The sequence below is a fragment of the Canis lupus genome, chromosome 29 (assembly GCF_048164855.1).
Source record: "Canis lupus baileyi chromosome 29, mCanLup2.hap1, whole genome shotgun sequence".
NCBI lineage: Eukaryota > Metazoa > Chordata > Mammalia > Carnivora > Canidae > Canis > Canis lupus.
In genome coordinates this window covers 34,775,748-34,802,378 of record NC_132866.1, presented here as the reverse complement: position 1 = coordinate 34,802,378, position 26,631 = coordinate 34,775,748, and the positions used below count along the sequence as shown (strand labels likewise).

Sequence of the window (26,631 nt, the reverse complement as noted above, 5' to 3'; positions counted from 1 at the left end):
ATGACTTCACTCATATGTGGAAATAAGAAAAAACAGATGAACATAAGGAAGGGGGAAAAGAAAAAAAGGAGAGAAACAAGGCATAGAGACTGTAAACAATAGGGAACAAACTGAGGGTTGATGGAGGGGAAGAGGTGGGAGAAATGGGCTAAATGGGTGATGGGTATTAACGAGGGCACTGGTTGTGATGAGCACTGGGTGTTGTATGTAAGTGATGAATCACTAAATTCTACTCCTGAAATACCAATATTATACTACATGTTAACTAACTAGAATTTATTTATTAAAATATTTTATTAATTTAATTTAATTTATTTATTCATTCATGAGAGACACAGACCTAGGCAGAGGGAGACGTAGTATCCCTGTGGGGAGCCTGATGCAGGGATTTGATCCCAGGACCTCAGGATCACAATCTGAGCTAAAGGCAAATGCTCAACAACTGAGCCACCCAGGTGCCCCAAATATTTTATTTATTTATTTGACAAGAGAATGAGAGAGCCCAAGCAGAAGGAGAAGCAGGCTCCTTGGTATGGGAGCTCCCATGACCCAGGGATTATGATAAGAGCCAAAGGAGAATGCTTAACTGACTAAGCCACCCAGGTGCTCTACTTGCTTGCTTGCTTGCTTACTTACTTAATTCATTCATTCGTTCATTCATTCATTCATGCATTCATTCTAACTAGAATTTTAATAAAAATCGGAAACAATAGAACCTAAAACCAACACTACATACATATTAAACTTCTGAATTTGAGCATGAAGAAATTGAAAACACAGTATTTTCTCAAGTGGATCGCTTACAACATTATTCCCAAGAGATGGTAAATTTCAGAAGAGTTATATGATCAAAAAATTTATGAAAAACTGCATTCTTCCTTGGGTCTTCACAATGGAGACTGATATATAAAAGATTCTAAGAAGTTCTAGAACATACCTGCTTATTTAATTTTCTTCAAGAAAGCATTTCCAAACTCATTTGACTCAGTAAAAGAGTTTTGTTTTTTTTTTTTTAAATAAAATAGTCATTAAAATTGAAAGAGCCTCATGTTTTACACAGAACAATTTAGGAAATCATGGTTTAGGGGAACTAATTTTAGGGGCAGATTTCAAGGCAGGCCAGACCTACCTACTGAGAGCTCCTTCTCTTCTTTCAAAAACTGAGCTAACCAACCAATGTTACCCCTGTCTTGCCTGACATAGATAACTCCTTTAATCATGTGAAATTCTAATTAATTGTCTTATGAGTATCTTCTAGAAGAGTTCAAATATTAGTCATGGTTTTGTGTAAATTAATATATTCTCAGTACCACTATATACTGAGTGCTTTAAGCTTTTAAAATTGCTTTCAATAGGGGTGCCTGAGTGGCTCAGTCGATTAAATGTCTGCCTTTGGCTCAGATCATGATCTCAGAGTCCTGAGATTGAGCCCCATATCAGGCTCCCTGACCAACAGGGAATCTGCTTCTCCCTCTTCCCCCTGCTCATGTTCTCTCGCGCACATTCTCTCTCTCTCATAAATAAGTAAATAAAACCTTTTTTGAAATCAATCAATAGAATTTTTTTTAAAAAAATCGCTTTCATCAACATACACACACCCATACACTATCCTTCCTTCAAATTTATACAGTAAGCGGTTTAGTGACAACTAAAGTCCAGATTGGCTGGTTTTACCCTTTATAGTAGTAAAAGGTCTCTGTGGACTGAGTTGGCAGCCCATTAGCTTTAACCAATGTCTGCTGCATGATGAATTTCAAGTTCTAAATATCTAATTTACAAATTTCTAGGAAAGGGAGTCTAGGTGGCTCAGTCGGTTAAATGGCCAACTCATGATCTTGCTTAGGTCATGATCTCAGGGTCATAGGTTTGAGCCCCACGTTGGGAGTTTGCTTCAGATTTTCTCTCCTCTCCCTCTGCCCCTCTCCCCTGCTCACGTGCTCTCTCATAAATAAATAAATAAATAAATAAATAAATAAATAAATAAATAAATAAATCTATCTTAAAAAAAAATTCCAAGAGACAAAATGACCAAGTTGTGGTAAACAATAGCTGTATGTGAGGGGGTCCCCTCAGATTTTTATAGAGAAGTTGTTCATATTAATCAAATATGCTTTTGTTAGACTAAAGGAGATTCAACTGATTCTATCCTTATGAATTTTCTCAGGACCATACAGAGTAGACAAAAGGGTAGAAAATGGACATATAAAAAGATTACCTATTTTCTAATGATCTCATTTTTCACAGTACAAAAATCTTTCATACGTGTGAGTAGCCTAGCCTTGAGTTATAAAGAAACTGGATTTAGCAGAGCTTTCACATCCTAAGTGTTCCTTTGGCATCACTTCCAAAAATACCATTAAAACAGACAGAATGAGTACAGGTGCCCTCTTTTGCCCTTATTGTACTTAAATAATTTAAACTGTTCCAGTTTTTCACAGTAACACTGCTCATGGATTATAAGCAAAATTTAATTCTAACCTTCTACTCAAGGTTCAAAATCTTTTCATCATCAGAGAAATGATACTGGTAAAAATACTTTTTTTTCTGGACAGGACTTTCCTTCTTCCTTCAATCTTTTACATGGAAAATGTATTTAGGTGTTTACATCTATAAAAGGGACTTAAGAGTCTCTGTGTGTGTCTCGACAAATATCCAACCAGCACATTGGCAGACTGGCAGCTAATTTTTTTTTTTTTTTTTTTTTTTTTAGCATCAACTTCCAACTATTTCATTGTCTCTATACTAAAGATCCTTAGTGGAACTAAGTAGGTGCTTTATTTTTTTATTTTTTAAAGATTTATTTTTATTTATTTATGATAGAGAGAGAGAGAGAGAGAGAGAGGCAGAGACACAGGCAGAGGGAGAAATAGGCTCCATGCCAGGAGCCTGACGTGGGACTTGATCCCGGGACTCCAGGATCGCGCCCTGGGCCAAAGGCAGGCGCGAAACCGCTGAGCCACCCAGGGATCCCAAGTAGGTGCTTTAAATGAAAAAAAGAGGGAGTCAACAATTAGCCTTGTATGCATGATTAGGCAACTGCACAATTTAAATAAGACAGGCTCAGCAATAATACCAATCAATATTCTGCACAGGAAAAAATTTTTCCAAGATGCTTCTTCAATCTGTCATTGTCAGTCCAACAAACTGCAAAACAGATTGGTGTTCTTACTACTATTGGAAAAAAAATCAATAAAATTAGGTCTCTAAAAGGTGGTAAGTTGTCCAAGGTCACACCAATACCAGGAGAAGAGCTAGGAGTGTTGACTCCGATCTCACAATTTCCAAGCCAGAAGAGAACACTTCTTTCACTGTCGTCATGGTTCTCTGGTTGGTAAGGACAGAAGTGGGCATGGGGTGTTACCTCCACTAAGATACTGATGGTCATACCGCAGAAATGGTCCACCCTATTAGTGTTCTAGGGAACCTGTTACTCAGGAGTGCATCACATGCCTTGTCTGTGCCAAGGCAGAAGAGACACTGAGAATTGCTGTGTTGTGCATCACACAATCTTAATATTGTCAACATGGGGACAAATTACCAATTGGCTGATAACTGGTGAATATTAGCCATCACATATGTATAATATAACCTTTAAAGGATTTATTTCAAGATGCTAACAATATTTCCTTGAAAAAACTGAAGCATAAATTGATTTGTGTCATTTAAAACATTTTTTTTATCTTCCCCACCCTTTGTGTCATTTATAATAATTTTTCATAACAACAGTCATAATGGCACTTAAAATCCCATACATTTCCACCAAATGCTATATAACCCAGTGGAGTTGCACTGGTTCACACGGACTTGTAAAAGATTTCATATGAAGACAACGTAAAAGTGAAAATCAAAAGCAAAACAACTGCAAAAAGGCACAGAAAAATTTCCAGCTCATTTTGCTAATGTTAAAAATGACCTACAGACATATTAGAAACTCTTGCTAACAAACCACAGATATACTTTGCCTTGTGTAGAATATGTTCACCTGGGAAGTTAAATGAACTACTGGAACATATACAAAACCCACAAAGGGACATGTAATCTAACTCAGAAGTTCTGAATCTAAGGTTTGTGGAAAAAGGACTTCATGGAAAAGTGAGTGTGAAGAAACATTAGACTGTAGGTGAGCCCAAGGTTCTGGGAGGGAGTTCCACAAGCAAAGGCAGCTCTGCCCTTAATTGACAGGTATCTTGAGTCTCCAAACCTCTCCTTTGTTGCAAAATAAAGGAGGTTAGACCACGTCATACCTAAGGTTAAGTCCAGCTTTAATGTCAAAGAACACTTTTTGATATTCTAAATGTTTAAGGCTTTACTTATTTATTTGAGATACAGTGCACATGCACACTCATGCACATGCACAAATGAGGAAGCAGGGGTGGGGTAGAGCGAGACAGAGAGAATCTCAAGCAGACCCCCACTGAGTGTGGAACCTGATGTGGACCCTATGTATCCCAGGACCCTGAGGTCATGACCTGAGCCAAAATCAAGACTCAGAAGCTTAACTGACTGAGCCACCTAGGCATCCTGCACAAGTGAGTGTTCTTAATGAAGTAGAAGAAGAAAGCTGTGCAAAGTGCCTTTTGGTCGGCAGCTGGATATGCCAAAGGTTGCTACCTAAGGGCTTCCCATCAGAGCTACCTTTCAGTCGATATTCATTCAACAACTCACTTAGTTATTCATCTAAAAACAAATAATTAATGTGTGTCCACTATGTGTCAAGTATTAAGTATACAGTAGATAACATGAAAGACACACAGTAATTACCTTCATGGATTGGATAATCTAATAGGGTAGATGTACATTAAATGAAGCAATATTTCATTATGGAGGTATTTAAGGCTGCAAAGAAATGGTAGGTGGTATTATGACAATCACCTATGATGGAGATGTAAGCTCCACTGAAGAAAGGATTCCTAAAAATGTTATAATTAAGCTGAGACCCAAAGGGAAAGTGGGTGTTAGGCAGGCAGAAGTAAGTATGACCTTAAAAAAATAGAGAAGAGACCAGTCGTGACTGCCTCAAGATGGGGAAGGCAGGGCCAAGGCAAAAGAAGTGTACAGTGAATGGGGCAGCCCCGGTGGCGCAGCGGTTTAGCGCCACCTGCAGCCCAGGGCGTGATCCTGGAGACCTGGGATAGAGTCCCACATCAGGCTCCCTGCATGGTGCCTGCTTCTCCCTCTGCCTGTGTCTCTGCCTCTCTCTCTAGCTGTGTCTCTTTGAATAAATAAATTAAAAAAAAAAAAGAAGCGTACAGTGCATGAAGGGTCATGTAGGGAATATTAATTAAGGATTTTGACTCTATTGTAATGGCAGTAGAACATAACCAAAAGGTTTAAAGGAGGGGAAGACATGATTCACATTATGATTTTAAAAGATCACTCTGGTTTTTATGTAAAGAATGCACTGGAGATTGGCTAAGCTGAACTGGGGAGACCAGTGGGGAAGCTCCTCTAGATGTCCAGATAAGAGATGAGTGACTCATTCCAGTATCCTTGACAGCTTTCCATGGTCACATCCAGGCCTTGTCCCATACATCATCCTGATTTATTCTACACATTTTACTGAGTGTCACCCATGTGCCGAGCATTCCCATTCAGACTTTTGGGCACATGTGGAAGAATCAAAACCCTGGAAATTCTGGAAGGAAGTACCATTAGAAGCCCCTTTCACCTCTATGAGTCCTCCCATTGCCAACCATACCACAGCAAGAAGTTTGTTGATGTGTAGATTTATCAGCCAACTCGAATAAGTCACATATTCTTGGGGGAGTCTAATTACAGCCAAAGCTGGCTCCAAAGCTTGCCCCAGCAGCCTGGGCTACCTTGTTCCTGTGACTTCAAGGAGTACAGGTTAAATAAGGAGGGTCTTCTTCCTATAATAACCAAACAGGATAAATGCAGTGTTCCCACTCCCTCCCTCACTGGGGGTTATTGTTCAGTTAATTCTCTTACCAGAGGCTTGAAGGTTATACATTATAATACTTCTACATATATCAATGCCTCTTCCTATATTCTAAATTTTACTCTGGTGATGGCTGCACAGCTATGTAAATCATGAATATGCTAAAAATTGTTGAACTATACACTTTAAATTGGTGATTTATATGATATGTGAGTTACATCTAAATAAAGCTATTACCAAAACAAAAAACAAAAATGTCACTTCTTCCTTAAAGATGGTAGCATCATGGATGAGTGAAATGACAGTAGATATAAAAGTGCCAAAAACTATAGGATGGACAGTTCCCATAGATGTTGCATATTGATGTATTTTATTTTATATTCATAGGCAAGCCAAAACGTCTCTGGGACTATGAGAAGAAATCAAATCTGTAAAGATTCTATTTTCTCTAATAGCCACTTCATCTAAAAACTTAGACAAAGACCAGCAATAACAACAACAATAAATATGTAAGAATTTAAATTCTCAAAAGAGATGTCTTTTTTGAGAAAAGCTGGCTGGATACGAAAGAGTAAAGGAAATACATCAGTCAAATTCTTCTTCATTTACCTCCCATGGTTTACCTAGGAAAGATGCAACCTGAGAACACACACCTTAAGCAGTCCTAGAACTTCCATGGTTCCTGGCTGCTCAGCAGATGGCCCTCTTCCACTCTCCATATGGGGCAAAAATGAAAAGATTTAGGGGCTGTAAACAGCAAGCAAGTGGCTTTAAAATGCTACCTGTAGGGTTTTAAAAAAATTCGCTGATGGCATTATATCTGCATTCATAGTGATGCAGACAAAAAGGAAGTTCCTTTGAACAGAAGGGTAATAAAGGCTGATGCTATTTAAAATAGTCAAGGTCTTGTTTTAAAGTTGCTAACATAAGAGGCTAACATAAGAAGGAAGGAGACTAGGACTTGGAACCTACTATAGCAAGGAAAAGGGATTATGGGCACAGGAAGATATCTGCCACCGACTTTTAGAACAGCAAGTTACAAAACCTTAGCTAGACTACCGCTAAAAAACCTAAAGGGATTATTCAGGAAAGAAGGTTGTGCCTAATGAGAAATTCTCTGTAGACAATCAAGAATAGAGGCCCTGAGAAATAAAAAGAGCATTACCTAAGGAAAAACTGATGTGCTTATATAAAATGGGGGCTCTCTGGAAAGCTCAAACTTATGCTTTAGGAGAAAGATAAAAATAAAACTAGTGATGAACTTTAAAAAGCATCTAAGAAGGATATAGTTAACAGAGGCTCAAAATGCCAGAGTCAAAAAATTAAGATATTGTTGGCTATGTTCAAAGTACAAAGAAAACAAGAGGACAGAGTAACTGTCAGGGGAAGGGAGTGTAATGTTCACAAAAGAAGAGTGATAAAGGAGCCTATCTCAGGATGGAAGCTGGTTTGCATCTCTCATAATGAAGAAAATGGCCTCCATATTGGGCAGGGCAAACAAAGAACATGAAGATGGAGCTGGGAGATAGAAGAGAGGAAGGACTGTGCCACTTGCAATGATTTCCAATTGTCTCCCTCAGATGATTCTCATTCCAGGGCACTGCAGAATGGACAGGTCCATTCTGGACACCATGTGGATGGAGGTGGCGTTCTTGTGACCTCAGCAATAGTCCCACTATCCACATGTTACATGCTGCTTTCTGTTCACTTCCTCTCCCGGGCTTCTCACAGGGCTATTGCTACTGCCTTCATTTATACACTAACACTCAGCATTTAAGTGATCTACCCAAAGTCACACAGCCCATGGGAAACAAGACCAGATGTAGACCCAGCCACATGACTCTGACCCAGTGCTTTTTTAACTAACCAGTTTGTCTTTTCACTACATCTTCAGTGAGCAACTGATAAAATTCAAGCTACGTAATATTAATGATGTTAGTATTAAGTGCACTTGTAGCAAGATGAATACTGTTAACCATCAAGTGCTAGTTACTAACCATCTATCCAAAGGTCATACAGCTCTGGCTGTTCAATCTTCAAATCCCATTTATTCTTCAGACTTGAGGTTCCTGGCATTAAGTAAGTTACTTGGCATCACCAGTGACTACTGCATCAGAGATTTAAAAGTACTGAAATCTATTCTAGCTCCAAACTCCATACTCTTTCTACTACAACGAGGAGGTACTCTAAATATTTATCAAGGACTACTCCACAAGATGGAAGGTGCGGTTAACCCAAATGCAGTGGGCAGAAAATAGTTCAATGGCTTTCTTGAGTTCTCAGAAGTTTAATGTTCCAAATATCTTCTCACAAGCATGGCCTATGATCATGCTCACAAAGGCAAAGCCACCTCTCTTTTACCTAGTTCTAAGTCTTTGGGAAGAAATATGGAGGGCCAGAGTATAGCAGGGGAAGGAATAGGGGTGGGCAACAAAACAAACAGTATCTGAATTTACTGTGATTTTAAAAGGGGCTCAAAGATTGGCATATTCCCTGGAGCAAGTGTACTTCCCTCTATTAAGGAACAGGTCGGGAGGTTGTTTGCCTGGGGGCAAAGGGAAGACAGAAGCAAGGGAAATGGAGCCTTGTCTATCGACTCTAGTACCATCTCCTGTTTAGTCACTAGTTCTGGCTCCAGAGAGGAACAAAGAAAGCATACAGATGAGAATCTAAGGCTTTTTGGGTTAAGTTTATTACCTGGGGTCACCAGTGGTGAGTGCAATAGCAGTCTAAATGTAACAGAGCCTGGTGTTTCAGACTCACAAAAGTATGGGCACAAGCAAGTCCACTGCCACCAGTAGCAAAAGAAAATCTTCCAAGTATAACCATTCGTCGATTCAACCAAGGTTTACCAAGCACCTACTACTGTAGTTATATGTCAAGCAATGGGTGAGCAATGGGAATGAAGCAGACCCTGTGCCTATCTCTGTGGAGCTTACAGTCTGTAGGGGGATTACTGCTGCAAAAGGGAAGGGTGGGTGACTGAAAGCTAGGAATGGAGTTGAATCTTTATCACACCTCTGAATCTCCATTAATTCAAAGAATGTTTCAAAATTCTGGAAAAGAATTATTTTATTTTATTTTATTTTATTTTTTAAATATTTTATTTATTTATGACAGATACAGAGAGAGAGAGAGAGAGGCAGAGACACAGGCAGAGGGAGAAGCAGGCTCCATGCACCGGGAGCCCGATGTGGGATTCGATCCCGGGTCTCCAGGATCACGCCCTGGGCCAAAGGCAGGCGCCAAACCGCTGTGCCACCCAGGGATCCCTATTTTGTTTATTTTAATTAAAAAACAAACCACCACTACTTACTTTTAAGGAGCCGAGTAATGTGGCAAGTGTTTATTTTAGGCACTGCCTTTTGCAATTTGATCAGATATATATGTCTTAATAAAAATATAACTTGTTGAATATTTAAAAATCCATCACCAACTGAAACTTTCACCTTCTAAGAACTTAAGTCAGTTATACAAAATTAGTCAAAGACAATCATAGAGAGTATAGGTGAAACTTCATGACAGATCATATTTGAGGAATCTGGATGGTGCAGTCAGTTAAGTGTCCAACTTGGTTTTGGCTCAGGTCCTGATCTCAGGGTCCTGGGACTGAGCCCCATGTTGGGCTCTGTGCTCAGCTCAGAGTCTCCTTAGACTCTTTCTCCCCACTCTCCTCCATTCTCTCTCTCTCAAATAAATAAATAAATCTTTTTTTAAAAAATAACATATTTATTCCAGTCCAGTGTATGCCCCAAGAACATCCTTTGCTGGAAGTGTTAACAGCCATTGCACAATTGCAAAGGGAGGTGTGTGTTCATTACCTGATCTATTCTCTACTTCCTCTGTTAATCCATTAACATAGGTCTCAGATTATCTCTTCCTACCACCTTCTATTCCCCCAAACTTCCAAAGAATGGTAGAGCTGGGATTTTAGGGATTTAAACCTATGTCTCTCCGCAAAACCAACTAAGCACACCAACTCCCTCCAACTCTATCATGTGTCCCCTCTTTAGATCAGAGGTAGCAAATTAGAATGCCTTTAGTGGCCAGGCAGGCAACATCATGGAGCAAAAGTGTAGGTAATGCACATGCATATGTGTTATAAACAGGACCACAGGGAGGTGGAGGGGACTGGAAGGGACAGTAGCTATTTGGCTCCAATGATTGCAGTTATGTGTGATCTTGCAATTTTAAGAGAAATCGGAATTTCAAAATTTTACGTATACTCTTGAACATTAAATATCAGTCCAAACTTATTTAAATCCACCACATGGGTCAAACAGGTCACCAGCTGGCAACCTTTTTAATGTACTGTTGGCATCATCTTTTGGTATGCTAAATTCTGCAGGGTTACTTTCATAAGTGTAACATCACCCTGAGGATGGGTGAGACAGAAGGTTCATTAATGCCTGCAATACCATGGGTACTCTTTTTCAGGCAGTCTAGAGAGATTCATGGACTGATACCATGTAAGGTAGAACTGCTCACTTATGATCGCAACAGGAGCCCAGAAAATAACTTCATTTCTTTCCAATTGCAATTATACCCCAAGCAGTTGCTTACCCGTTTGTCAATGTCATTGTGTTGGAGCTGCACAAAGCGAGCGCTGATGGCTGCAATGTAACTCTGCTGATTGGAGAATGCCACACGGCCAGCACCTTTGGGGTACTTCAGCTCTGGGTCCGTATCAATGCCAGCATAGCAGACACCACCGTACAAACGGTCCATGATCATTGCCAACTCAACTACAAGAAAATAAACACAATTTGGTATAAATGTTTAGAAGGCACTTTTGCCCAGGAGAAGAAAGAACTATTTAAAGATCACGTAGTATAATTAAGAAAGGGAAAACCCACATTAAGTATCATGAAGAGTGTCCATATCAGTCTTACAACTCAAGTAGTAGAGCTCCTCATATTTAAAAATAAAATGAAAAAAAAATCAAGAATTTATAAAATATATACACAAATTTACATAATCAGAACTTCAGCAACATATAAAAGGAATGATCTATCAGCAATCCTCCTGTTTTAACTTTTTTTCCTGTTCTAATTTTTAACTGTTCAGTCCACTGGAGTGGGCCCTGGGTAGGCAAAGCTTTTCAAACAATGCCCTAAACTAGTTAATTATAAACAGCCCTACTTACTGACCCTAAGACTGAAAGCAATTACTAAAGTCATACTGCTATATTAAGACTAAGCTATAGAAAGAATTAAATGTTCTTTTAATAAGAGGCAAAATATTTATAACCTTAAGATAAATCTCTACAATTAAAAATATATTTTTTAGTATATTCTATCCCAACTGAGAAATCTCCACACTAGCCTCTCACACTGAATTCTAAATAATAACAATACTAGTAATGATAATAGCAGCAATGAACATTTATTGAGCACTTACAATGTACCAGGAAACAATAAGCTGCAATGAAGGCAGTAAAAACATACCCATCTTATACGCTGCTATAAATCCAGATATCTAGTCTGCACTCCTTGCCACATTTCTTCTAAATATACTTTTACATTGGTATATTTACAAAACACCTAAACAGAAGGTATTTGAAAACTGGACATTTCAAAGGTCTGATATTCTAGAAGTATCCTCACCATAAAGGCATCAAGGAGAGACATGTAGCAGTTACTTACCTGGATCCAAATTGCCTGAAGGTAATTGTTTACTTGATACTGGATGTCACTTCCTCCACGTATGACCATTCCTTTCAGGCTACTCATGACTTAAGTCCAGAAGACTTAGCCCTACCCCTGGGGAATGATCCAAGAACCAACTTCCCTACAACACCTACATATGGTGTTTAGAAAGGAGAAGACAGGGTAGGTGGATGCTGACCTGGGTCATAGCCAGTGTGCAAAGACCGTCTCATCACACAACAGACCTCCGCAGGAATCAGTATTTGGAGAGAAGGAAAGCAAGCCATTGGGGTAGAGGAACCTTGTAATAGATACAAGAGTTGAATGGTATAAAAACCTCACCAGATTTCTATGAACAGAAGGAAAGCCAAGAATTACTGGTTCCCATACTATGAAGCTATGTCATCATAACAGAAAGGTTTTCTACTTAATGTCTTCAAAATTTTTCTCCATACCAGACTAATATTGGTGATTGTTTTCTAAGTGCCTGTTTTTAAGAGGAATGATCTGCAACCAACAGATTCTGGGATTTTCAGAAGGTAAGAAAATAAGCTAGCAATAACTAAACCCTAGAATAGGTACTATTGAGGTAGAACAGCAGAAAGCTATCCCAATTATCGCATTATGATCAGAATTTCTGAGTCTTATCAACCAAAGAACATTGCTGATTATAGCCCAAGTGGACTCTGACTGCAGTTTTGGGGCAGGATCCAGGAATCACTTTCATTCAAATTACACAATATGAATCATGCATATACCCTTCATATCAGAGTTTAGTGTGTCCTCATGTTTAAGCCCAACAACCTCTAATGGCTTGAGGACTTCCTCACATGGCTAATGGTATTCCAATAACAAGGAAGACAATGAAGGTAGAAATAATTAAATGCAGTCATTAATGGATTTCCTTTATTAGTCAATGGGCTTACTAAAATAAATAACCTCAGGAAATGGAAATTAAACACCAAAGCCCGAGCTTCTCATGGAATGGAATAAGAGAAGAAATACTTCCTCAGCCTGGTGAACAGCCAGGAGAAGGAGGCTGGCAAGGAACTGAATGGCACTTGTCCACCCTTAGAAAGGACTCAGGAAAGCACCTGATTTAGAAAGAAGGTATATCATCTGTAAGCTCCAGCTAAAGAGAAGAGTTACTAGAACCACAGACTTACTAGAACCACAGGTTCTTCTAAACCATAGTGGTCTCCAAAGGAATTTTAGGGATCCCTGGATGTCAGAGAAGGTGACATGTCACAGCAATGTCACAGCAAAAACATTCTATTACTTCATGAATCTAACTGCTAGAAAATCATCTTCACATGCCAAAGATGAGGTCATGACTGATGTTGCTGGCAGTTAAGTACTTTTGATAGGAAGCAAAACCCTTACTCACTAATGTTTTATGAAAGCTAATTATAAATAAATAATTTCCATTTATAATCTTATATATAGTCATTTTATTGGCCACCAAAAAGTCTCCAGACATTTGAGCTAATAAAATCTCACTCACATGAAGAGCAATTTATTGAGGAGCTAGAAGAAATCAAGGTGACTAAAGGCTGTTTTGGGAAAGAGTATGAAGATTTCCCATCTCTTTTTCTACCCTAATCTCTGTTTTAACTACAGAAGGTCTACTACTGTGTGATTACCCTTGAAGAAAAGTAAATAATAGTCAAACAACTGCTATTTATATTTGGTCCTTCACTCAATCAGAAAAAAAAAAAAAAGCACACTTCCTGTAGGCTACCCTCATGCTGGGCTCTAACACCATAGTGGTATTATTTAAGTACTAAACAGCGTTTCTAATTATTGAGAAAAGTAGCCATGCTTGGTAAAAAACAGTATTAAAAAAAGAGAGAGAGACTAACTTAATTCATCTACCACATAGGTGACTAACAGAAACAGAACAAGCCTTCCTTAAGTCCTAAAAAATTTTAATCTGAAACACTTTTTTTTTAATATAGAACATAAAAATTCACCTACAGATGTCAAAGTGTACAACTACTTTTAGAGATTAGGGTCTTTAAAAATTTTTTTTAAATTTAAATTCAATTAATTAACATATAATGCATTATTGGTTCCAGAGTACAGACTAGGTTTAAAAAAATTCCTTAAAGTAAAGTATCACCAGTTAATATAGGAAAGTCCTACATAGACTCCCTTTCTCTGATGTGGGTGAAACTGTGCCATGAGGTGGGATACCCACTTGACTGCTTGGGAGGAGGAGAGACAAACAGAAGAAAGGCAGTAAGGATCTGACAAAAGTCAACTAAAACCTTGATGGGTTTATCTATATCTTGTGATCTCAACCTTGCTCATGAAATGTGAACCTTTGATCAAGGATATGTCTTATTCTGAAAATATAGTCAAACTACCTACTAAGCCTATGACAGTGAATCCTCATTCTAAATCTGCAGAAGGCAGAGACAGTGCAGTTCCCAGAAGCTTGTTCCTAACAACTGACCTGAGGGAAATGAGATGAGAGGAAGGCATAGAGGTGAGGGTTGGAATTCAGAGAGATAGATGCGATAGCAGGCACAGCCAGAGCCCGTGTGGAAGTCAGGAGTTTTCAGAACACTTTTGATTTTTTGCTTCCTATCCAGTGTTCATAGGATCTGTCTGGTCACCACAGGGGTAGAAATGAGCAAGTCTGGTAGCCATATCCAATGGCATTTTATACTTTGGGTGAGATGCTCTGTGCTCCTAAGGCAACTCAAGTTATCTCATGAATGGTAACAGCAACACTACTATTACTCTGATTTACATATTGGCTCTTGTGATGAGCTTCATTGTGCTGCAGGTGGAGAGGGCAACAAGAATACTGTAGCTGTGTGTAGCATTTAGAAATCTGATAATTCCTCTAGGTTGTGGGGACAATGCCTTTGAAGTGGAATCTAAGCCCCAATTATGGTTCCTTGGATTTGCTTCTGAATCTTCACAGAGATATGAGAGGTATTTTAGTTCACCAGAGAGAAAATCATGATGACTCTTGCATCCTACCCCACACCGGGATCCTGTTCCTACTATTCAGCCATAATAAGCAGTGTCTAAAAGGCTGAGATACCATGAGAACCAAATGGGGTAGAGACAGAGTAAGAACTCCCAAGGGAAATATCAACACATTCAGCTTTCTAGATTCTAAACTGTGAATCTAGAAGCCATATTTCTTCTCTGGAAATAAGAACAAAGCAGACAGGAAAGACGCATGAGGCACCTCTGGGGGACAAAGAAGTCTGGACTTTGGAAAAAAGCACAATTCAACTAGAAGCCAAACTGTCTAGGTTTTCCACAATTGCCAAGTTGGTTCACAAGGCAATTCACATATCTAACATGGAGGAGGAAATGTACTTATAAGCTTCTACTCTGCATCAAATGTTGGGAAGTAATGAATATTTTTTCTTTTTTTTTTTTTAAATGTTTATTTATTTATGATAGTCACACACAGAGAGAGAGAGGCAGAGACATAGGCAGAGGGAGAAGCAGGCTCCATGCACCGGGAGCCCGACGTGGGACTCGATCCCGGGTCTCCAGGATCGCGCCCTGGGCCAAAGGCAGGCGCCAAACCGCTGCGCCACCCAGGGTTCCCTGAATATTTTCAAATAAGTGGCATGAACAACCAAACTAAGTCAGAGGGATTGTTCAACTTGATTAAATAGGACTGGTAACCAAGTTGACTGTTTTTGTTTTTGTTTTTTTAAGATTTTATTTATTTATTCATGAGAGACAGAGAGAGGCAGAGACACAGGCAGAGAGAGAGGCAGAGAGAGAGAAGCAGGCTCCATGCAGGGAGCCCAATGTGGGACTCGATCCTGGGTCTCCAGGATCACGCCCTGGGCTGAAGGCAGGCGCCAAACCGCTGAGCCACCCAGGCGTTCCCAAGTTAACTGTTAATACTGTTATTGAGACATCTCAGATCTCAGCTTGATAAAGAAGTTTCCTCTGCACAAAGAACATCAATACTTGAAGTCTGGAAATCAGAGTTAAAGTCTTGGCATTTTTACTTATTGTGGCCTTGGCCAATCACTCCCTTTGAACTCTGCTTCCTTATCAATAAAACGAAAAGTCTACCACTTACAACTTCACAAGGTTATCATGACGATTAAACATACATAAGAGCTCTGAATACACTGGTGAGCACAAGTGGTGCTCAGATGTTTAGTTTTGCCCGGGAGGTGTTTTTCTCTTTACTCAGAAATCTTTGCTTAATATTAACTTGGCCCGGTTTATGCTCCATAAGCACCGATTCGTCCCAGTCTTACTTTGGCTTTATGCTAATGTTACTAAACCTGCCAATGATATGGCAAAGTTTGACATCAGTTGTGGGTGAGCATTAGCTTTTGGGGTGGGGGGGGAGAAAGAAGGCAAGCATGTACTAGCATTAGAAAATACTTAACCCTAAAGGCAATCTAGTTAATCAAGTCAGTGTACCAAATTTGGAATTTATCTGATACATTTCATACTGAACTTGGGACTTGGTGAAAAAAAACTTCTACTACTGAGAAACACCTGGTATGATTTCTGCCTACTACCACTTTACAGAACAACAAAGAAAGGATACGGTTATTCCTATTTCCTAAATTAGAAATCAGGATGTGGTTCCTAATACACATAAATTATCAGAATGTACAGAATGTCTGAAATAAATGCTTCTAGAAAAATTCAAGATGTTCTCTAGATGTATGGCATACATCACTGCATATTTACCTCAAAAGTTTTTATATTGTTTTGTTTTCCTCTCAGAAAAGCCATCCTCATAATAGTCAGAGAGAGGAAAAAGGTGGAGAAGGAAATGTCAGGATCCATCACAGAATATTAGTAGGGGAGAAAAAGACAGTAAAAAAATTAGAGCAATAGGAAAGGCAAGAGACCCAAAGATCATGAGCAAATGTAGGCTCCAGGACTTAGATAAGCAATCTCGCAAGATTGATCTGTTCTGCAGGATCTGGTTAGATAAACTGTCAGAAGGAAGTCATGAAGTGAAAGAACAGCTCACATGCCCCTAATTAGAGAAGTCTAGGGGTTTTCGAAGCGTGATTAAAGTTGGAAGTGGATGGGCCCCAAAGTTTGATCACTGAGGCAGTCCCTATATGAGACATCTAAGCGAAGAAGCTGGGGTTGCAATACTCAGGTTTATAAACTGGGGAGCATACAGGGACTAGATACTTCATTCTCTACTTTTTCTGTTCTTTTTTTTTTTTTTAAGATTTTATTTATTCATGACAGACACACACACACACACACACACACACAGAGAGAGAGAGAGAGAGAGAGAGAGGCAGAGACACAGGCAGAGGGAGAAGCAGGCTCCATGCTGGGAGCCCAACGTGGGACTTGATCCTGGATCTCCAGGATCACACCCTGGGCTGAAGGCGGCGCTAAACCTCTGGGCCACTAGGGCTGTCCTCTCCACTTTTTCTTGGTGGCCTCTTCATAGTCCCCAAGCCTGGCACTTATTTCTCCTCAGAGTAAAGAGATGCATTTTACAGAGGTCCTAATGCCACAGGAATATACAATAGGGCTATTTCTGTACGGAGATTCAGAAAGACATGGTGTTCACATTACTTGAATGAAGAGTGGCAACTGTTGGATTTTCAGGTGGTAGCAAGCAGAGAACCAGACAGACTACTCCTTTCCCAGTACTGACTCTCTGAAGAATATGTAAACTTTAGCCACATGATGGCATGGTGAGTCTACCTATAGCCTTTCCTAGGATGGGGGTGGAAGAGGTGGGGAGGTGGGGAGTGGAAGGAGGACAAAACCGGAGAAATGCCAAGAGACTTAAGGCAAACTGTTCTTGGCTTGCCACTGTCACTGATGAGTGAGGGAAGGGAGGGACAAGAGACAATAGGAATGTGTCAGACAGTTTAATTTCGGGTAAACATCTAGATTTTCCATTGATAATTTCTCATTTTCAGGTTGATATTTTTAGGCCTGTGATTTTTTTTTTCCCCAACCTGAATTTTTTTTTTAATTTTTTAATTTTTATTTATTTATGATAGAGAGAGAGAGAGAGAGAGAGAGAGAGAGGGGCAGAGACATAGGCAGAGGGAGAAGCAGGCTCCATGCACCGGGAGCCCGACGTGGGATTCGATCCTGGGTCTCCAGGATCGCGCCCTGGGCCAAAGGCAGGCGCTAAACCGCTGCGCCACCCAGAGATCCCCCAAACTGAATTTTGAAAAGGAAGGCTTGTCAAAAGGACTGGAAGAACCAACTTAAACTTAGCCAGGGTAATACTGCTTAAAACAGGTTGCCTTGTTTCTTTAGAAGAGTTTGTATGTGTCTATTGAGTAGGATAGGGACTATATTTCAAATAATTTATTAGTGATAATAGTCCCTAACAATGGGAAGATATCAAAGAGAAAAAGATTCAAAGGAGTAATCCTTGAGTGATAACATTTTAGTTACTGTAACATGTTGAAGGACAGTTTTTGGCCTAGGGTGAGGTGAAAACCAATCTGGACACCTAAAAATCTCACCTGTCGAGTATTACCAACCATGTCTGGTCCAGGATCACCCTGTACAGAGTGCCTGAGATAGTTTAAAGACTTCAGAATTCCATGACCACAATAGCCCCTAGAAGTAATCAAAAACGCCCTGAAGTATTTAAAAACCAAATCTGAGAATCACCGTGTTGAAGTTAATTTAGTATTCAATTACTTCTGAGTTAGCATTCTATTAATACATTTCTTGTTTTCTTCTCTTCTGAAATCTCTGACTCTCTGTAGATGATGACCTGTTTAACAAGATAGTGGGATGTTCATTCAGTTTGGCACAGATGTGTACTTGCTCTGTGCCAGTAACATGTGGATGCTCAATAAATGTTTATTGTTCAAGTGAACTGCATTGTATTCAATTCAAGACTGCCCAGCAGAGTCAAAATGAATTCCTTTAAAAATAGTCTTCTATTCTAAGGCACACACCAGTCCACAAAGCTCAGTGTGTTCCAAAGAAACCCAATTCTATGCACATGGATAAAAGCTGCAGATGTTAATTCTTTTTGTTTAGATGACATGGATTCCAATCTGGAAGGCTTGGATAGAAAGTAAAATGCTAAGATGCTAATATTGATTGCTTAGCCATCTAGAAACAAGCTACATGTATGGGAGGTGTTGGCATGGGGGAACATTTTCACTAAACCAAGTGAATGTAAATTACTATCCACACAAATGTAAAAACAAAACAAAACAAAGTCAAAACAGGAAATTAATTTTAATAATATACTTTAACTTTTAAGACAAAAAGCTTTAGCTTAGCTTAAAAAAGGAGAACTTTGAAGATTATAAAAGGTCTATCATCTAGGTAGGGAACACAAAATCCCATTTTGGACTAGATAACTAAATATAATTCTTGTCTAATCCTAGGACTTGTAGCATCTTGTGAATAATAATAAAAAGAATAAATAATAAAAGAGGGAATTTAGTTTATAAACTTTTGTGTCTATGACTTAAAAACAGACATAAAAGTTAACCAGTTCTATTATTTTTATAACTATGGGACTTTTTCTTTCAGAATTTTTTTTTTCAGATCCCCATCTAGAAAAAAAAAGGAAAGGGGCTAGAATATTAAAAATAATTTGTACTTGTAGTTCGCTGCAAAAAAGAATAGCATGAATGCCCATTCTTTTAGAATACATATGTGATTAAAAGACTATCAAAGGGGATTCTTCTCCCTAACATAACACCAGTTAGAAAAAGAGGAATATTCCATGCCCCACCCACATTTCTCTTTTTTTAAAGCACAAGCAGTTTAGAAACAAAGGGCTACGTTTGCCCTCATCTCATAATGCTGTTCACGTTTGAGTCAGCCCTTCTTAGCCTCTATTCTCTGACAGTAGATAAAAGGGAGGCATCTCTGCTGCTTGGCTTTCTTCCTCTCCGCACAGTATTCCATTAGAGTGAGAACAAGACCTAAAGATATTTGGCTTTCTGAAAAACTGTAAAATTACAAACTTCGGTTACAGTTTATGTGTTTTAAAGTCCTTCAAAATGGAATTATGAATATATCTTTAAATAGGCCTACTGTTATCTTTTAGGAGTAGATTGAAGTTGAAATTTGAACAAATACATTAGAAATGTTGATGAACATTCAGAATTAAGTCAGAGATGAACAGCTGTAGATACATTTTATAATTCTTTTTTCACTACTTGATTTTAATGGTGTCTGCTTTTTCTTTTCTAAGTAGAACTAAGTCTGCTTGCTTACAAGTAACAGAGAGAACATTGTACTTTTGCAACTATGGGGCAATGGTAACCTTATTTTCTCATCTTACTTTTGAAAAATAAACTCAATTATTTTAAGCACTTTAAAAACTTTGTTCTTACAAATAATTTTATTGTATTCTACTGGTAGAACACTGATCTGCCACTGATTAGATTTGTCTTTGGATTTAAATATTGAAGTCATCGGCTCAGCATCACTTCAAATGCCCCAGTAAATTATGATTCAGCTCAATCTCAGTCCACAATTATTTCATAATTGGAAAAGAACTTAAAAAAGAAAAAAAGGGGGAAGCTTTTAAAAAGTTGTAATAAAGATGCTCAAATACATTAGTCATTTTTCAAAGTGCATAAGAAAAAACAGGAACCTGTTTCACTTGGGAAGAGTTCAGTTTGTTTCCCAGTGACACAAATCCTAGCAGTGGTTTCGCTTGTCACTGAGGGGTACACAGCTGTGCTGGAAAGATTTCTGATGGAATGATTTCTTCTTCTGTCATACGTAATAATGCTAACATGAGAACACACACTGTCAAATGTATTATTATTATTTTTAAAATATGTGGTTGAGAGCACTAAATAGAATTCATCCTTTCAAAATAACAGTTTAATGAAATTCACTCTTGCACCAAAAGAAATAAAGCACTTGGGGAGAAAATGTTTAATCCTGAAAGAGCTCAAAGAAACTTCTTTTTGGAGACTGTGTACAGCTGAGCAGAAACCTAGAAAATATTGAAGACTAATACATTGGGGATTTTGTTGTTGGTGGTTTTGTTGTTGTGGTGTTACTATTTCCACTCACCAGCTCGAAGGGGTCGTGGAACTCCCCCAACAAAGATAGTTTTTCTGGGGTCCAAAGGCTGAGAACCATCCATTACAAAGTCACTGTCACTTAGGTTCCATGGTCGAATTTGCACCTGAAAAAAAGTTGTTTACTTGGTCCTTACTTCATTTCCATCAACCCCAAATGAGAATAAGGTGACTAAAGACAAACCCACTGATTCGTGCATTTTACAACATATACAACCCAAACAAAATCCAGTTATTAATTTATTATCTGCATTGAGTGCCTTTCATCAGAACTCAGGGAATCTACTTAACAGGTACTATACTCAACACTCTAAGACATATACCATGAAACCTTCTGAAACCACCTGTGATTTTGAAAAAAGGCAGTCTTTTAGAGACAGATTCTGGATTTTGAATCAGATCTATTTTAACACATGATAGATGGTTTATAAACTGTCACAGATAAGCACTTAGCTTTTTAAGAGCTCACCTAAAGAACAGGAATAGGAACATTAGGAATATTTTCTAAAAATTATCTATAGGTTTGGCTTTTAAATTTTTATCAACCCCTGAAATTGAAACATTTATCTTTTGGAAATATTGGTTTAACACAGATTGACACTCCTCAGGTTAGCATGGAATTACCAGCAATATCAAATACTGAAGCATTATACAGCATTATCTATTTTTCATTTATCTGATTTTCCTAAATAAGTTTGGTTAAATAAAGGTGAGCCTAGATAGAAATAGAACTAACTTTTCAAAGAGTAGAAAAAGAAATCTTTATGGAGATAATTTTTTCTATTTGGTAATATCTCTTCACTGGTACTCTGACTTTCTGCCTACAATTCATCAGAATCCTAACCTTAAACATATTCCTTTCAATCCCTAACTCAATCATCAAAGGATAGCTTAAAAGAAAAATGCAAAAAAACTCTCTCATACCAAAAGGAGAGTTTCAGCACTGCCTGAGAATCAACCAGTTTAGTCAGCCGCTGCTCTGGGAAATGAGCTACGTGCAGAAGCAGAGAAACCAGTGTCTGTCTTTATAGAACGTGCCTTTACTTTCCCGTCTCACCAATAGGATAGGAAACAAAACAGCTGAATTTTCATTTTCTTAACATCAACACAATTCTTCATTTTCCTCATTGTTCAACTATCGACACAATGCAAAAAACCACATAAGATGATTTCTTATATGGCTTGATATATTAAGTACTCTCATTTGAAAGTTAGTAAAACTTTCAAATGAGAAAAACACCTTGAATCAACTCCAAAACTGGCATTGCTCAGTTAGAAACAGTCCACACGTTCCCTATGATTGCTATAAAATTCACCCTTCACCGAACTTTTTGCCATTTATGACACTGTTGCCTTCACGTTAGTGAGAAGTAGTAAAATCTCCATTTTTTCCTTAGACCCTGAAAACATGTTGCAATTCTGCTAACATTTAAGCATTTGCTCCACCTTTATCGTGTGAAAAAAAAAATCTAGCTCTTTACTTTGAACATTTGGTCTATTTGACTAAATTTCCGTTCCCTTGACATTTAGCACAAAAGCAGATTCACGAATACCATAAAGCACCATTTTTAAATCCTTTCATGAGGGCCCAGTTTTAATTTTTAATTAAAAACATAATTTCTTCATACTGTGAGAACAAAGATTCTAATGTCACCAATAACAAAAAAGTAGGACATTTCTTTTTCTACACAGAGCCCTCTCTTCTTCTAGTCTTATCCCTGATAAATTTAAGGCAACTTCAGGATCTGGTAAGGCAATTCTAATCACTGAATGTTAATTAAATTTAATTGTGGGTCACACTTTGTTTCACAAATGAAAACAATTCCCTTGTAGTATTCATGGCATTCTGGTTTCATTTAATCAGAGTACAGAAAATGCAGCCTTCTAAAATAGCTGTAGGTTACTGCTGCTCAAAAGAACTCTGCAGGCTATCTCAAACCTTCCTGCTGAGAGCTTTCATTACTGCCTCTTCTCCCGCCCACCCTTGCTTCATTACATCACACGCAACCCATTCCCTTAGCCTATTCCTGTATTATAGATTAGGTAAAAATACAGGAAGAAGACTCAAGAGACACTAATGATTAAACCCTAGTTCCAGAACCTGCATTTCCCAGCTGCCACCAGAAAATAGCTCCTCAGAGCTCCCACCATTACAGAATCAGAAAAATGTCAACATAGGCCAACATCAGCACATTCTGCACACTAAGCAAAAAATAATATTGTGGTGTTGTTTGCACTGGGAAGTTCCATTCACACTCTGGTTTCTCTCTAAAATAGAAGCCCACTCTCACATAAGGCATGTTCTCTACCTTCTACATTTATTCTCAGCCCTCTAGGCCTGATACCCATATTTTATCTTTCTGACTTATTCTTTGATATATTTTCTGGTCCTCATTTATATACATAGATATTTCTCTACTTTTAAAGTATCATGCTTTTTTTTTTTTTTTTAAGATTTATTTATTTATTCATTCAGAGAGAGCGAGAGAGAGGCAGAGACACAGGCAGAGGGAGAAGCAGGCTCCATGCAGAAAGCCCGATGTGGGACTCGATCCCCGGTCTCCAGGATCACACCCCGGGCTGCAGGCGGCGCTAAACTTCTGCGCCACCAGGGCTGCCCAGTACCATGCTTTTTAAGCTAACTCAAATATACTGTAGAAAGAGGTGGAATACAAATAAGAGAACTGCTTTTTGATTTTTGTTTTTTAATAACTATTTTTGAGAATGGATGAAATTAGAGCTCTGTTCTACTTCAATATAAATCTCCTACAGCAAAATAACCTTTACATATATAGGGATCACTGGGTGTATGTGTAAAACAACTTTTTCAGTATGCTGTCAAATAGATTATACTCTGGGCAATAAGAGCCTCAACATTCTGAGGGGTGAGTGTATAGGGACTTCATCAGACATGGTGAAAATTCCCTTAAATGAACCTGACACAGATTCCAACACTTCTTCATGGAGACACCTGACCACGTTTGCTTATAAAGGTAACTCTAGAAAGAGGCGCCGCCCACTAGCCCTTCAGCCACGCCATGGCCTCACAGTAGAGGTTACACAAAACTAAACGTCCATAGGGATGGACAGGTAGCATAAATTTATCCAGTCACCAGGACAATAGTTGGTAGGCAGGCTATGACACACCAGTGTAAACCATCCTTTAAACATTTTGCAGCTTCAGCAAGTAGTTATCATTTGTGAATGTGCTGTCAGACTTTTCCATTTTTCAAGAGTAGCTAGAAATTCAGATTTTTATGTGAAACTTCAAGATTTTAAAATGTTGAGAAGTAATTCATTTTTTTAAAAGATTTTATTTATTTATTCCTGAGAGACACAGAGAAAGAGAGAGAGGCAGAGACACAGGCAGAGGGAGAAGCAGGCTCCACTCCATGCAGGGAGCCTGATGTGGGACTCGATCCTTGGCCTCTAGGATCACACCCTAGGCTGAAGGCAGCACTAAACCGCGCGCCACCCGGGCTGCCCTTGAGAAGGAATTCAAATGTTAAAGTCATTGTGCAGTTAAACAAAACCAGATCTATCCTGTGGGAGAAAAAACAAAAGTGGTTTTTCCTTAGTTTCTTGTTTTTTTTTTTTTTTTTTAAGGATTTTATTTATTTATTCATGAGAGACATACAGAGAGTGAGAGGCAGAGACACAGGCAGGCAGAAGGAGAAGCAGGCTCCATGCAGAGACCCCAACTTGGGACTCAACCCCAGGACTCCAGGATCATGCCCTGAGCTGAAGGCAGATGCTCAACCACTGAGCCACCCATGTGTCCCTCCTTCGTTTCTTTTTTAAGCATATGTTCCTACAGAAGCTCTGATGAGGATTGTGAAAGCTACTCTTTGGCTGAATTATTTGTTTCTTAAATCTTAAGAATAATATGAATTATCTGAATTCATAATCTTCTTTGCATAATTGCGTATCTCCAAAGGCAAATCTTTTTAAGGAAAAAGGTAGAAACCAAACGTAAAGGTGGTGCTATTAATATATCAATTTATGCCATATAGTGACTCTAATACTCTTCAAGAAACTTAAGAGAATGTAACATTAATCATATCAACAGTTAGTATGGAAAGCACTCATTTTCCTTTTCAAGGTTCCCAATGTGTGTTCTGTGAACAGCAGGTCTATAGGGTTGTTCTTTCAGACAAACAGTGTTTAGAAAAGTTACAGGCTATCTTTCCCTTCTTGGAGTTTCATGGCACCCACTGATGTATATTAATCAAAGGCTCTAAGAAGTTCTACAGGAAAGAAATCTGTTCAAATGTTTTATCCAGCATTTCCAAAAATTTTTTCATAACACCTATTAATAATCCATACTTTGGATAATATTGCCTTATTATATCTTACTCTTAGTCTGTATCAAAATATGGCATAATAAGGTTGAAGCAACTGAGCAAAATGTAAAAACTTCACTCCAATCAAGGCCTTTTTCTCACTTATTTTCTACTATTGCTCTAAAAGGGATGTTCTTGTAGAAATTAACTTTAAATGGTTAAGAGTATAGAAAATATAAATAATAAATAGCTGTTCAAAAAATTCAAAGCTTTCTGGCTAAACTGCACAAAAGAGATGTTTAATTATTTTGATATCAATAAAGAATAATTATAGTTCTATGTAAAAATTGAAGTTGCGTCCTCTATAAAACTAAAAGTCATTAATGGGGATAAGATATGGCCAAGTTCTAGGAAAAAGAAATCTAAGAAATAGAGTATAGGTCACTTATTTCGAGAAGAAGCTATAAGATCATTTTCTAAAAAGTAAATTTCACTGAAAATTTGCAAAAGCCTCTAAGTAAAAATTCAATATAAGATGTAGTTTTATTGATCTTTAATAACCAGATAACAGAAAACACATAGCTTTATATGAACAGTTTTTTAACATAAACCTTAGGGCTTTATGTTTCCAAACATAACCAAGCCACCCTATGGTTCTAGAATTCTAGATTCTAGGGATCCCTGGGTGGCGCAGCGGTTTGGCGCCTGCCTTTGGCCCAGGGCGCGATCCTGGAGACCCGGGATCGAATTCCACATCGGGCATCCCGGTGCATGGAGCCTGCTTATCCCTCTGCCTGTGTCTCTGCCTCTCTCTCTCTCTCTCTATCATAAATAAGTGAAAATTGAAAAAAAAAAAAAAAACTAGAATTCTAGATTCTAGACCACTATTTATTTATTTATTTATTTTTATTTTAGTTTTTTAAAAATTTTTATTTATTTATGATAGTCACACACAGAGAGAGAGAGAGAGAGAGAGAGAGAGAGAGAGAAAGGCAGAGACATAGGCAGAGGGAGAAGCAGGCTCCATGCACCGGGAGCCTGACGTGGGATTCGATCCCGGGTCTCCAAGATTGCGCCCCAGGCCAAAGGCAGGCGGTAAACCGCTGCGCCACCCAGGGATCCCTAGACCACTATTTAGAATTTAGACATTCACCTATCAATAAATAATAGTATCTTGAGCTCATTTTGAACATCTTATCCTATACTTCATTCTTGTCTGGTCATCTTTTTTTTTTTTTTTAATTTATTTTTTATTGGTGTTCAATTTACTAACATACTGAATAACCCCCAGTGCCCGTCACCCATTCACTCCCACCCTCCGCCCTCCTCCCCTTCTACCACCCCTAGTTCGTTTCCCAGAGTTAGCAGTCTTTACGTTCTGTCTCCCTTTCTGATATTTCCCACACATTTCTTCTCCCTTCCCTTATATTCCCTTTCACTATTATTTATATTCCCCAAATGAATGAGAACATATAATGTTTGTCCTTCTCCGACTGACTTACTTCACTCAGCTGGTCATCTTCTTAAGTTACAAACATCCAACACATGAATGTCCTACTGCATAGTGCCTTCCTTTTCATCTATTCATCTCAAGGCGGCTCTACAAAGCAACCAAGCTGTTCAGAGTCAACAGTGCAATCTGGTGGCCAGCTCAGGAAATGACCTGATCAAAACCGCTTCCTACTATGTTTTCTTTCCCATGAATTTTCCACAAGACCCATGGCATGGCCCAACCTCCTTACTCTCCCATTTCCTCTTTCCTTTTCAATACCCTTCAAACTTCC

At 38.5% G+C, this 26,631-nt stretch overlaps 1 protein-coding gene across 15 annotated transcripts in view; it reads right to left on the bottom strand.

Annotated features, from left to right (window-relative positions):
* The window catches only part of CPEB3 (cytoplasmic polyadenylation element binding protein 3), a 199,551-nt gene that overhangs the window by 16,422 nt on the left and 156,498 nt on the right, over positions 1-26,631 (bottom strand). For 14 of the 15 annotated variants that reach the window (XR_012020877.1, XR_012020875.1, XR_012020876.1 and 11 more), the window contains 2 exons: positions 20,557-20,671; positions 10,463-10,644 (listed from right to left, as the gene is read on the bottom strand). Coding sequence is in view for 11 of the 15 variants with exons in the window: in XM_072806118.1 (XP_072662219.1) it covers positions 10,463-10,644; positions 20,557-20,671 (297 nt within the window). In the remaining 4 variants the exon portion in view is untranslated. The remainder of the gene's footprint in view (positions 1-10,462; positions 10,645-20,556; positions 20,672-26,631) is intronic. The other variant, XR_012020878.1, reaches the window with a different exon arrangement.